This window comes from Orcinus orca, chromosome 13, assembly GCF_937001465.1.
Source record: "Orcinus orca chromosome 13, mOrcOrc1.1, whole genome shotgun sequence".
Lineage (NCBI taxonomy): Eukaryota > Metazoa > Chordata > Mammalia > Artiodactyla > Delphinidae > Orcinus > Orcinus orca.
The window spans coordinates 27,080,000-27,093,857 of NC_064571.1; the positions used below are offsets into that span (position 1 = coordinate 27,080,000).

The following is a 13,858-nucleotide window of genomic DNA, read 5'->3' on the forward strand; positions in this document are numbered from 1 at the left end:
TTAGTTCCTAGACTTATCTATCATTCAGATTCGTCCTTTCTGGATGAATACGAGGGAAGAAAAAAGAAAAAGATAACCCTCACGTTGGCCATGCTCCTAGGACTAGGAATAACTGCTGGGATAGGAACAGGAACCACAGCCCTCATACAACAACCCCAGTATTATGCAAGTTTAAGACAGGCTGTAGACATCGACCTTCGAGCATTAGAAAGTTCCATAACTCAACTAAAGGAATCACTCACCTCACTTTCAGAAGTGGTGTTGCAGAATAGAAGAGGCCTAGATTTGCTGTTTCTTAAGGAAGGGGGATTATGCGCCGCTCTAAAAGAAGAATGTTGCTTTTATATTGATCATTCAGGAACCATTACCAAAACCATGGATAAACTCAGGGAACGCTTAGATAAAAGGCAAAGGGAGAGAGAAAACGAAAAAGGATGGTTTCAATCATGGTTTGATAAATCCCCCTGGTTTACCACCTTAATCTCTACTCTGTTGGGACCTCTTATTGTTTTATTGTTGATTTTAACTTTTGGACCATGTATTCTAAATCGCTTGATAGCATTTATTAGAGAACGTATCAGTACTGTACAAGTTCTAATGCTAAGACAACAGTACCAAAGTTTACGAACAGAAGATTGAAATTCCATGATTGGAATCAATAGTCACAAGAAAAAGGGGGAAATGTGGGACTCGAGGGACATTGTTCCAGCTAATGATTAAGAACTCTCCAGACAATAGGGGCTTCTTAGACAATGGGTGAATTTCCAGGATGTCCGGCCCCCTTCCGAGAAGGAGGGAGATAAACAAAATGTAAAAAAGGTATCTGTCAAAGAACCAATCAGGAAGCCTGGGACAGGTTCCCTCTCTGGTCCGAACAGAAGCTAAGAACCTATCATTAAAAATCACAATTGAATCCACACTTTGCATAACAGGAAGTTGAGACCTATAAAAATGCATGTTCACGCCCTGGGGGGGTTCCTTCTTCGACCTCCTGCGTGAGGACCAAGGAACCCCGGTGCACCGGCCTTCAATAAACCTCTTGCGTTTTGCATCGGCTTCCGACTCTTGTTGTTTCCTGGGCGAGTCGAAACTCCTAGGAGACCGCGAAGGTCTAACATTTGGGGGCTCGTCCGGGATTCCACTCGCCCCGGACCACAAGAACATCGGGAGTTGGAGGTACCAGGTAAGCTCGAGCTTGATTGTCTGTTTGTCCCTTGTTCTTTGTGGGCCATTATCGGAGGAAAGCTGTAAGAATCGGCTTATTATGGAATCTGTATCGGACCTCTGGCTAGGCAGACGTGCTAATAGCCGGCGTCCATGAGCCCTAGGGGACGCCCTGGTGGCTCATCTGGAAGGAGAGGCAAACTCTGTCTCCCCTTCACTCGGTTTCGGCAGTTCCCTTTGTGATAACTGCCATCTGAAGAGGTTTCGGTTTTGAAGCGAGCTCGCGGCGGCCCATACGTATATGTGTTTCGTGGAGTTTTAACTGTTTCTGTATTGTGGTCTATTCTTCTTCTCTGACGGACGACAATGGGACAAAGTATGACGACTCCTCTTTCCCTTACCCTAAGCCATTGGACCGAAGTTCGGGCCAGAGCCCATAATTTTTCGGTAGAGGTAAAGAAAGGAAAGTGGCAGACTTTGTGTGCCTCTGAATGGCCAACATTTCAGATAGGATGGCCCCCTGAAGGATCCTATTCATTAGACAAGATTAGGCTGCTGAAGTCTAAGATATTTAATATAGGACCCCACGGACATCCAGACCAAGTACCATACGTCTTGGTCTGGGAAGATTTAATTCTCTCCCCACCTCCGTGGGTCCGGCCCTTTGTTTCCTCAACAGGCACGTCCGCGCACACATCAGCAGCGTCAGAGATATTAGCCCTAAAGAAAAACCCCAACACGGAAAAGCTACCCGGCGCCCCAGATCCACCGAAAGCGATTTATCCTGACCCGCAGTCCGATTTGCTTCTTTTGGATTCCCCACCCCCTTATCCTCCGGCCCCAAACCCCCTACCACCTAGAGGACCCCCAGCTCCACTGCCCTCAGCACCAAGGGGACCATCCATGATGGAAGAAGAAAGGGGTCCCTCAGCGGGCACTAGGAGCCGGAGGGCTATCTCCCCGGACTCCACTGCCCTACCTCTTAGAGAATATGGCCCCCCCGATGGCCAAGGGAATAGACCTCTCCAATATTGGCCCTTTTCCTCTGCAGATCTTTATAATTGGAAAATGCATAACCCAACTTTTTCCGAAAATCCACAGGCCCTTACCGCTTTAATAGAATCTCTTGTTTTCTCCCACCAGCCCACATGGGATGATTGTCAGCTGCTGCTTCAGACTCTCCTAACGACTGAGGAGAGGCAACGGGTTCTTTTAGAAGCCAGAAAAAATGTATTAGGTGCCAATGGGCAACCTACCCAGCTGCCTAACGAGATTGATGTTGGTTTCCCACTCGTCAGGCCAAACTGGGATTTCAATGCCCCGGAAGGTAGGGAGCGCCTGAAAATGTATCGCCAGGCTCTGGTGGTGGGTCTCCATGGAGCAGCCAGACGGCCCACTAATTTGGCTAAGGTAAGGGAAGTCACTCAGGGGCCCCAGGAATCACCAACTGTGTTCCTGGAACGTTTAATGGAAGCCTTTAGACGCTTTACCCCTTATGATCCAACTTCGGAGGAACATAGGGCTACTATAGCAATGGCTTTCATAGATCAAGCGGCCCCTGATATTAAAAAAAAATTACAGAGGCTAGATGGCTTGCAGGGATTTTCGCTTCAGGAGTTAGTAAAAGAGGCAGATAAAGTATATAACAAAAGAGAAACAGAGGAAGAGAAGGAAGAAAGAAAGCAGAAAGAGCAGGAAGCCCGTGAAATAAGACGGGATAAGAGACAGGAGAGGAATTTAAGTAAGATACTGGCCACTGTGGTTGGAGGAAGAAATATAGGGGATAGAAATAGGCAGGAAGGGCGAACGGCAGACAGAAGGCGGCCATTAGACAAGGACCAATGTGCCTACTGTAAAGAAAAAGGACATTGGGCGAGAGAATGCCCTAAGAAAAAGAATGGAGGAAGGCCAACCAGAAACAAAATCTTAACATTGGAAGAAGAAGACTAGGAAAGTCAGGGCTCGAACCCTCTCCCCGAGCCCCAGGTAACTCTTAAAGTGGAGGGGGAACCTGTTCAATTTTTGGTGGATACTGGAGCCCAGCACTCCGTCCTTCTCCACTCAAAAGGTCCTATCTCAGCTAAAAGGTCATGGGTACAAGGAGCCACTGGGAATAAACAATATTCATGGACCACACGAAGGACAGTAGATCTTGGGATTGGACGAGTAACCCATTCATTTTTGATTATTCCGGAATGCCCCTATCCTTTGCTGGGAAGAGACTTGCTCTCCAAAGTGGGGGCTCAAATTCACTTCCAACCAGAAGGTCCCACCATAACTGACAATAAGGGAAGATTACTCCAAATATTGACTATGAGATTGGAAGATGAATATAAATTATATGAAAAACCTTCATCTCTACGGGTTAATGTCACAGATTGGGTAACTCGGTTCCCGCAAGCCTGGACAGAAACCGCTGGTATGGGGATGGCTAAAAATCGGCCCCCAGTACTAGTGGAACTCAAGGCAACTGCCACCCCAATAACGGTTCGTCAATACCCCATGAGTAAGGAAGCCAAAGACGGCATCCGTCCTCACATACAGAGGTTGCTGGAATTGGGCATTCTGGTAAGATGTCAATCCACGTGGAATACCCCTCTTTTGCCAGTTAAGAAACCGGGAACTAATGATTACCAACCAGTGCAAGACCTGCGTGAGGTAAATAAACGAGTGGCGGACCTCCACCCCACAGTACCAAATCCTTATAATCTCTTAAGCACTCTTCCGCCCCAACATACATGGTATACTGTTTTGGACCTTAAAGATGCTTTTTTCTGTCTAAGACTTTCTCCCCTCAGCCAGCCTTACTTTGCCTTCGAATGGAAGGACCCAGCATCAGGAATATCTGGCCAACTGACATGGACTTGTTTACCTCAGGAATTTAAGAACTCCCCTACCATCTTCGATGAAGCTCTTCATCAGGACTTAGCGTTATATAGAGAATCAAATCCACAGGTAACGCTACTTCAATATGTTGATGACATCTTATTAGCTGCTGAAACCCAGGAAGATTGTATCAAGGGAACTGAAAAACTGTTAACAGAGCTCAGAACCCTGGGATATAGAGCTTCAGCCAAGAAAGCACAAATATGCCAACAACAGGTCAGTTACCTGGGGTACCTGTTAAAAGGGGGACAAAGATGGCTCACGGAGAGCAGAAAGGATACGGTGGCCCAAATTCCGGCTCCCAAAAACGCCAGGCAGGTTAGAGAATTTTGGGGGATGGCCGGATTCTGTAGACTATGGATTCCAGGGTTTGCCAAGCTGACAGCCCCATTGTGCCCCCTAACCAAAAACAGCACTCCTTTCGTTTGGGGCGATAAGGAACAACGGGCTTTTGACCAAATCAAACGAGCTTTACTTTCAGCTCCAGCCCTAGGACTGCCAGATGTAACCAAACCTTTTCATTTATATGTGGCCGAAAATAAGGGCATTGCAAAAGGAGTATTGACTCAGAAATTGGGTCCCTGGAATCGCCCAGTTGCTTATTTGTCAAAAAAAATGGACCCTGTGGTATCAGGATGGCCCACCTGTTTAAAGATAATCGCTGCAGTAGCCGTTCTGGTCAAAGATGCTGACAAACTAACTTTAGGACAAAATCTAACGATAACAGCTCCTCATGCCCTGGAGAATGTAATCCGTCAACCACCGGATAGGTGGCTAACTAATGCCAGGATGACCCATTACCAAACCCTGTTGCTAAACTCAGATCGCATCAAGTTTGCTCCAGCCACAGGACTCAATCCAGCTACCTTGCTACCTGATCCCGATTTAGAAGGCTCCACCATCATCCATGATTGTCAGGAAGTGTTGGCTGCAGCACACGGTAGTAGACCAGATCTGACGGACCTACCCCTTCCTGATGCTGATTTTACTTGGTTTACTGATGGGAGCAGTTTCCTGGAAGGAGGTAAGCGTCGGGCTGGGGCAGCCGTGGTAGACGGAAAACAAGTCATCTGGGCAGCTGCGCTACCACAAGGGACCTCAGCCCAACGAGCTGAATTAATTGCCATGACAAGGGCACTGGAGATGGCAGAGAATAAAAAGGTAAACATCTACACGGACAGTAGATATGCATTTGCTACCGCTCATATCCACGGTACCATCTACCAACAGAGAGGGTTGCTAACCTCAAGTGGCAGAGAAATTAAAAACAAAGACGAAATTGTGGCTCTATTGGTTGCACTTATGCTTCCCACTAAAGTTAGCATCATTCACTGCCCTGGACACCAGAAAGACAATACCCCAATAACTAGGGGTAATAATATGGCTGACAAGGTGGCCCGAGAAATGGCATCGGGAGAAGTCATTTTAGGACTGTCAGATAAAGTTCCTGAAAAACCAGGCAGCGACGAGGAAATCATCCCGACCACAACCAAAGGATCTTTGTCCCCTCAGCAAGCAGAATCCATGTTACCACAGATTCATAGATGGACACACCTGGGGACTAAAAAAATGATATCCCTGTTACATAAAACCGGGTACGGAACCCCTGGATTGACAAAATTAGCTGAACAAATTGTACAGGAATGTGTTCCATGTCAACAGGTAAATGCTCACAGGGGAAAACTTGAAACTGGAAAAAGGCTCAGGGGAGACCACCCAGGAACTTACTGGGAGGTGGACTTTACCGAAGTACGTCCTGGAAGGTACGGTAATAAATACCTCCTGGTTTTTATAGATACTTTTTCAGGATGGATAGAAGCCTTCCCAACGAAGAAAGAAACAGCTGCTGTGGTAGCCAAAAAGATCCTAGAAGAAATTTTTCCTCGATTTGGGGCACCAAAGGTAATAGGGTCCGACAATGGTCCGGCCTTCGTCGCCCAGGTAAGTCAGGATGTGGCCAGATATTTGGGGACTGATTGGAAATTACATTGTGCATATAGACCCCAGAGTTCAGGTCAGGTAGAAAGAATGAATAGAACTCTAAAAGAGACCCTAACTAAATTGTCCTTGGAGACTGGCAGTACAGATTGGACGGTGCTCCTTCCTTTAGCCCTGTTCCGGGTTAGGAATACACCTTCCCGGTACCATCTTACTCCTTTTGAGGTGCTATACGGGGCCCCACCTCCCCTTCTCACCTTAGGAGAAGAAATAAAACCAGACTGTCAAAATAACACTGACTTGTATGCTAGGCTATTGGGACTCCAACTGGTCCAAAAGGAGATATGGTCCCAACTCGCCGAGGCCTACCAACCGGGAACACCAGGAGAAACTCATCTTTTCCAAGTCGGAGACTCCGTGTACGTCCGTCGGCATCGAACCCAGACGTTGGAACCTCGATGGAAAGGACCATACACCGTCCTCCTCACCACCCCAACGGCCATAAAAGTGGACGGCATCGCTGCCTGGATTCATGCTTCACACGTGAAAGCTGCACCAGCGACGGCATCATCAGGATGGTGGGCCCAAAGAACCGACAACCCGCTCAAACTCAAGCTTCTACGAACCTAAGACTTATAATTTTGATTTTACTGCCTTTATTGACTGTAAGTGATTTTAGCCCTCACCTGCCCCAACGTCTAACTTGGCAGGTAATTTCTCAAACTGGAGGTGTAACTTGGTCCATTAGCCATACTGCACCTCCCTGGACCTGGTGGCCAGACCTTTTTCCTGATGTCTGTAAACTGGCCATAGGAGCTCCCTATTGGGATCTAGAGGGTTATTATGATCAGCATAATGCTCCGTCCGAACTTCTAACTAGAGCTGATTACTCTGGAGAGGGTTGTAAAAATCAGGTCCGAAGAAGTTGGCTCAGAACCCTCTCCTTCTATGTATGCCCCGGGTTCCATCGCCCCCGATCCCTGAATTATAAATGTGGGGGAACTGAAAATTTTTATTGCCAAAACTGGGGATGTGAAACCACAGGAGATACTTATTGGAGACCCACCTCAACTTGGGATTTTATTACAGTAACAGCCAACTATACTCATACTTCTTATAGGGGTCCCCAACCCGTCGCCCCTGAATGTTCAGGATGGTGCCAGCCCCTCAAAATTTCCTTTAGTAATCCTGGAAAAAGGGATAAAGAATGGATAAATGGCCATTCATGGGGCATTAGATTTTACAAGAATGGATATGATTTGGGAATATTGATGACCCTTAAGCTAAAAATTGAGACTCCCGCTCCTGTGTCGATAGGCCCAAACCCTGTACTTGGCCCCCCCCGTTACCCCCAAACCCTGTACTTGGCCCCCCCCCTGTTACCCCCAGCCCCTAAAAATAACGGGACCTCTGGGCTGAAAGAGACAACGATTAAGCCCGGAACCCGCCAGGATAGAATGCTTTCTTTGGTGCAGGCAGCTTTTACGGTCCTTAATGCTACAAACCCGGAGGCTACAAAATCATGTTGGCTCTGTTATGCTGCCCCTCCCCCTTATTATGATGCTATAGGATATAGTTCTAATTATACTAATGTCAGCTCCCCGGACCATTGTCGATGGAAACAGGAAGGGAACAGTAAATTAACTCTGTCTTCGGTTTTTGGAAATGGTACTTGTGTAGGAACACCTCCCCAGTCCCATCGACACCTTTGTCATGATTTTAGCCTCCCTTCAGGCTCAGGATATCTTGTACCTCCCCAAGATGGATGGTGGGCATGTAACACGGGGCTAACCCCTTGCGTTTCTCTAGAAGTTCTCAACACTTCAGCTGATTTTTGTGTACTAGTGCAATTAGTTCCTAGACTTATCTATCATTCAGATTCGTCCTTTCTGGATGAATACGAGGGAAGAAAAAAGAAAAAGATAACCCTCACGTTGGCCATGCTCCTAGGACTAGGAATAACTGCTGGGATAGGAACAGGAACCACAGCCCTCATACAACAACCCCAGTATTATGCAAGTTTAAGACAGGCTGTAGACATCGACCTTCGAGCATTAGAAAGTTCCATAACTCAACTAAAGGAATCACTCACCTCACTTTCAGAAGTGGTGTTGCAGAATAGAAGAGGCCTAGATTTGCTGTTTCTTAAGGAAGGGGGATTATGCGCCGCTCTAAAAGAAGAATGTTGCTTTTATATTGATCATTCAGGAACCATTACCAAAACCATGGATAAACTCAGGGAACGCTTAGATAAAAGGCAAAGGGAGAGAGAAAACGAAAAAGGATGGTTTCAATCATGGTTTGATAAATCCCCCTGGTTTACCACCTTAATCTCTACTCTGTTGGGACCTCTTATTGTTTTATTGTTGATTTTAACTTTTGGACCATGTATTCTAAATCGCTTGATAGCATTTATTAGAGAACGTATCAGTACTGTACAAGTTCTAATGCTAAGACAACAGTACCAAAGTTTACGAACAGAAGATTGAAATTCCATGATTGGAATCAATAGTCACAAGAAAAAGGGGGAAATGTGGGACTCGAGGGACATTGTTCCAGCTAATGATTAAGAACTCTCCAGACAATAGGGGCTTCTTAGACAATGGGTGAATTTCCAGGATGTCCGGCCCCCTTCCGAGAAGGAGGGAGATAAACAAAATGTAAAAAAGGTATCTGTCAAAGAACCAATCAGGAAGCCTGGGACAGGTTCCCTCTCTGGTCCGAACAGAAGCTAAGAACCTATCAATAAAAATCACAATTGAATCCACACTTTGCATAACAGGAAGTTGAGACCTATAAAAATGCATGTTCACGCCCTGGGGGGGTTCCTTCTTCGACCTCCTGCGTGAGGACCAAGGAACCCCGGTGCACCGGCCTTCAATAAACCTCTTGCGTTTTGCATCGGCTTCCGACTCTTGTTGTTTCCTGGGCGAGTCGAAACTCCTAGGAGACCGCGAAGGTCTAACATTTGGGGGCTCGTCCGGGATTCCACTCGCCCGGACCACAAGAACATCGGGAGTTGGAGGTACCAGGTAAGCTCGAGCTTGATTGTCTGTTTGTCCCTTGTTCTTTGTGGGCCATTATCGGAGGAAAGCTGTAAGAATCGGCTTATTATGGAATCTGTATCGGACCTCTGGCTAGGCAGACGTGCTAATAGCCGGCGTCCATGAGCCCTAGGGGACGCCCTGGTGGCTCATCTGGAAGGAGAGGCAAACTCTGTCTCCCCTTCACTCGGTTTCGGCAGTTCCCTTTGTGATAACTGCCATCTGAAGAGGTTTCGGTTTTGAAGCGAGCTCGCGGCGGCCCATACGTATATGTGTTTCGTGGAGTTTTAACTGTTTCTGTATTGTGGTCTATTCTTCTTCTCTGACGGACGACAATGGGACAAAGTATGACGACTCCTCTTTCCCTTACCCTAAGCCATTGGACCGAAGTTCGGGCCAGAGCCCATAATTTTTCGGTAGAGGTAAAGAAAGGAAAGTGGCAGACTTTGTGTGCCTCTGAATGGCCAACATTTCAGATAGGATGGCCCCCTGAAGGATCCTATTCATTAGACAAGATTAGGCTGCTGAAGTCTAAGATATTTAATATAGGACCCCACGGACATCCAGACCAAGTACCATACGTCTTGGTCTGGGAAGATTTAATTCTCTCCCCACCTCCGTGGGTCCGGCCCTTTGTTTCCTCAACAGGTACGTCCGCGCACACATCAGCAGCGTCAGAGATATTAGCCCTAAAGAAAAACCCCAACACGGAAAAGCTACCCGGCGCCCCAGACCCACCGAAAGCGATTTATCCTGACCCGCAGTCCGATTTGCTTCTTTTGGATTCCCCACCCCCTTATCCTCCGGCCCCAAATCCCCTACCACCTAGAGGACCCCCAGCTCCACTGCCCTCAGCACCAAGGGGACCATCCATGATGGAAGAAGAAAGGGGTCCCTCAGCGGGCACTAGGAGCTGGAGGGCTATCTCCCCGGACTCCACTGCCCTACCTCTTAGAGAATATGGCCCCCCCGATGGCCAAGGGAATAGACCTCTCCAATATTGGCCCTTTTCCTCTGCAGATCTTTATAATTGGAAAATGCATAACCCAACTTTTTCCGAAAATCCACAGGCCCTTACCGCTTTAATAGAATCTCTTGTTTTCTCCCACCAGCCCACATGGGATGATTGTCAGCTGCTGCTTCAGACTCTCCTAACGACTGAGGAGAGGCAACGGGTTCTTTTAGAAGCCAGAAAAAATGTATTAGGTGCCAATGGGCAACCTACCCAGCTGCCTAACGAGATTGATGTTGGTTTCCCACTCGTCAGGCCAAACTGGGATTTCAATGCCCCGGAAGGTAGGGAGCGCCTGAAAATGTATCGCCAGGCTCTGGTGGTGGGTCTCCATGGAGCAGCCAGACGGCCCACTAATTTGGCTAAGGTAAGGGAAGTCACTCAGGGGCCCTAGGAATCACCAACTGTGTTCCTGGAACGTTTAATGGAAGCCTTTAGACGCTTTACCCCTTATGATCCAACTTCGGAGGAACATAGGGCTACTATAGCAATGGCTTTCATAGATCAAGCGGCCCCTGATATTAAAAAAAAATTACAGAGGCTAGATGGCTTGCAGGGATTTTCGCTTCAGGAGTTAGTAAAAGAGGCAGATAAAGTATATAACAAAAGAGAAACAGAGGAAGAGAAGGAAGAAAGAAAGCAGAAAGAGCAGGAAGCCCGTGAAATAAGACGGGATAAGAGACAGGAGAGGAATTTAAGTAAGATACTGGCCACTGTGGTTGGAGGAAGAAATATAGGGGATAGAAATAGGCAGGAAGGGCGAACGGCAGACAGAAGGCGGCCATTAGACAAGGACCAATGTGCCTACTGTAAAGAAAAAGGACATTGGGCGAGAGAATGCCCTAAGAAAAAGAATGGAGGAAGGCCAACCAGAAACAAAATCTTAACATTGGAAGAAGAAGACTAGGAAAGTCAGGGCTCGAACCCTCTCCCCGAGCCCCAGGTAACTCTTAAAGTGGAGGGGGAACCTGTTCAATTTTTGGTGGATACTGGAGCCCAGCACTCCGTCCTTCTCCACTCAAAAGGTCCTATCTCAGCTAAAAGGTCATGGGTACAAGGAGCCACTGGGAATAAACAATATTCATGGACCACACGAAGGACAGTAGATCTTGGGATTGGACGAGTAACCCATTCATTTTTGATTATTCCGGAATGCCCCTATCCTTTGCTGGGAAGAGACTTGCTCTCCAAAGTGGGGGCTCAAATTCACTTCCAACCAGAAGGTCCCACCATAACTGACAATAAGGGAAGATTACTCCAAATATTGACTATGAGATTGGAAGATGAATATAAATTATATGAAAAACCTTCATCTCTACGGGTTAATGTCACAGATTGGGTAACTCGGTTCCCGCAAGCCTGGACAGAAACCGCTGGTATGGGGATGGCTAAAAATCGGCCCCCAGTACTAGTGGAACTCAAGGCAACTGCCACCCCAATAACGGTTCGTCAATACCCCATGAGTAAGGAAGCCAAAGACGGCATCCGTCCTCACATACAGAGGTTGCTGGAATTGGGCATTCTGGTAAGATGTCAATCCACGTGGAATACCCCTCTTTTGCCAGTTAAGAAACCGGGAACTAATGATTACCAACCAGTGCAAGACCTGCGTGAGGTAAATAAACGAGTGGCGGACCTCCACCCCACAGTACCAAATCCTTATAATCTCTTAAGCACTCTTCCGCCCCAACATACATGGTATACTGTTTTGGACCTTAAAGATGCTTTTTTCTGTCTAAGACTTTCTCCCCTCAGCCAGCCTTACTTTGCCTTCGAATGGAAGGACCCAGCATCAGGAATATCTGGCCAACTGACATGGACTTGTTTACCTCAGGAATTTAAGAACTCCCCTACCATCTTCGATGAAGCTCTTCATCAGGACTTAGCGTTATATAGAGAATCAAATCCACAGGTAACGCTACTTCAATATGTTGATGACATCTTATTAGCTGCTGAAACCCAGGAAGATTGTATCAAGGGAACTGAAAAACTGTTAACAGAGCTCAGAACCCTGGGATATAGAGCTTCAGCCAAGAAAGCACAAATATGCCAACAACAGGTCAGTTACCTGGGGTACCTGTTAAAAGGGGGACAAAGATGGCTCACGGAGAGCAGAAAGGATACGGTGGCCCAAATTCCGGCTCCCAAAAACGCCAGGCAGGTTAGAGAATTTTGGGGGATGGCCGGATTCTGTAGACTATGGATTCCAGGGTTTGCCAAGCTGACAGCCCCATTGTACCCCCTAACCAAAAACAGCACTCCTTTCGTTTGGGGCGATAAGGAACAACGGGCTTTTGACCAAATCAAACGAGCTTTACTTTCAGCTCCAGCCCTAGGACTGCCAGATGTAACCAAACCTTTTCATTTATATGTGGCCGAAAATAAGGGCATTGCAAAAGGAGTATTGACTCAGAAATTGGGTCCCTGGAATCGCCCAGTTGCTTATTTGTCAAAAAAAATGGACCCTGTGGTATCAGGATGGCCCACCTGTTTAAAGATAATCGCTGCAGTAGCCGTTCTGGTCAAAGATGCTGACAAACTAACTTTAGGACAAAATCTAACGATAACAGCTCCTCATGCCCTGGAGAATGTAATCCGTCAACCACCGGATAGGTGGCTAACTAATGCCAGGATGACCCATTACCAAACCCTGTTGCTAAACTCAGATCGCATCAAGTTTGCTCCAGCCACAGGACTCAATCCAGCTACCTTGCTACCTGATCCCGATTTAGAAGGCTCCACCATCATCCATGATTGTCAGGAAGTGTTGGCTGCAGCACACGGTAGTAGACCAGATCTGACGGACCTACCCCTTCCTGATGCTGATTTTACTTGGTTTACTGATGGGAGCAGTTTCCTGGAAGGAGGTAAGCGTCGGGCTGGGGCAGCCGTGGTAGACGGAAAACAAGTCATCTGGGCAGCTGCGCTACCACAAGGGACCTCAGCCCAACGAGCTGAATTAATTGCCATGACAAGGGCACTGGAGATGGCAGAGAATAAAAAGGTAAACATCTACACGGACAGTAGATATGCATTTGCTACCGCTCATATCCACGGTACCATCTACCAACAGAGAGGGTTGCTAACCTCAAGTGGCAGAGAAATTAAAAACAAAGACGAAATTGTGGCTCTATTGGTTGCACTTATGCTTCCCACTAAAGTTAGCATCATTCACTGCCCTGGACACCAGAAAGACAATACCCCAATAACTAGGGGTAATAATATGGCTGACAAGGTGGCCCGAGAAATGGCATCGGGAGAAGTCATTTTAGGACTGTCAGATAAAGTTCCTGAAAAACCAGGCAGCGACGAGGAAATCATCCCGACCACAACCAAAGGATCTTTGTCCCCTCAGCAAGCAGAATCCATGTTACCACAGATTCATAGATGGACACACCTGGGGACTAAAAAAATGATATCCCTGTTACATAAAACCGGGTACGGAACCCCTGGATTGACAAAATTAGCTGAACAAATTGTACAGGAATGTGTTCCATGTCAACAGGTAAATGCTCACAGGGGAAAACTTGAAACTGGAAAAAGGCTCAGGGGAGACCACCCAGGAACTTACTGGGAGGTGGACTTTACCGAAGTACGTCCTGGAAGGTACGGTAATAAATACCTCCTGGTTTTTATAGATACTTTTTCAGGATGGATAGAAGCCTTCCCAACGAAGAAAGAAACAGCTGCTGTGGTAGCCAAAAAGATCCTAGAAGAAATTTTTCCTCGATTTGGGGCACCAAAGGTAATAGGGTCCGACAATGGTCCGGCCTTCGTCGCCCAGGTAAGTCAGGATGTGGCCAGATATTTGGGG

General features: G+C 47.1%; 1 protein-coding gene across 1 annotated transcript; it reads left to right on the plus strand.

Moving 5' to 3' along the window:
* Positions 1-1,530: 1,530 nt before the first annotated feature.
* On the plus strand, positions 1,531-6,600 carry LOC125960850 (uncharacterized; the record flags this gene model as incomplete). The annotated part of the gene is given in 1 exon segment (XM_049696136.1): positions 1,531-6,600. A coding segment is annotated over 1 exon segment (5,070 nt), but the record flags the coding sequence as incomplete, so codon positions are not given.
* Positions 6,601-13,858: the final 7,258 nt, after the last annotated feature.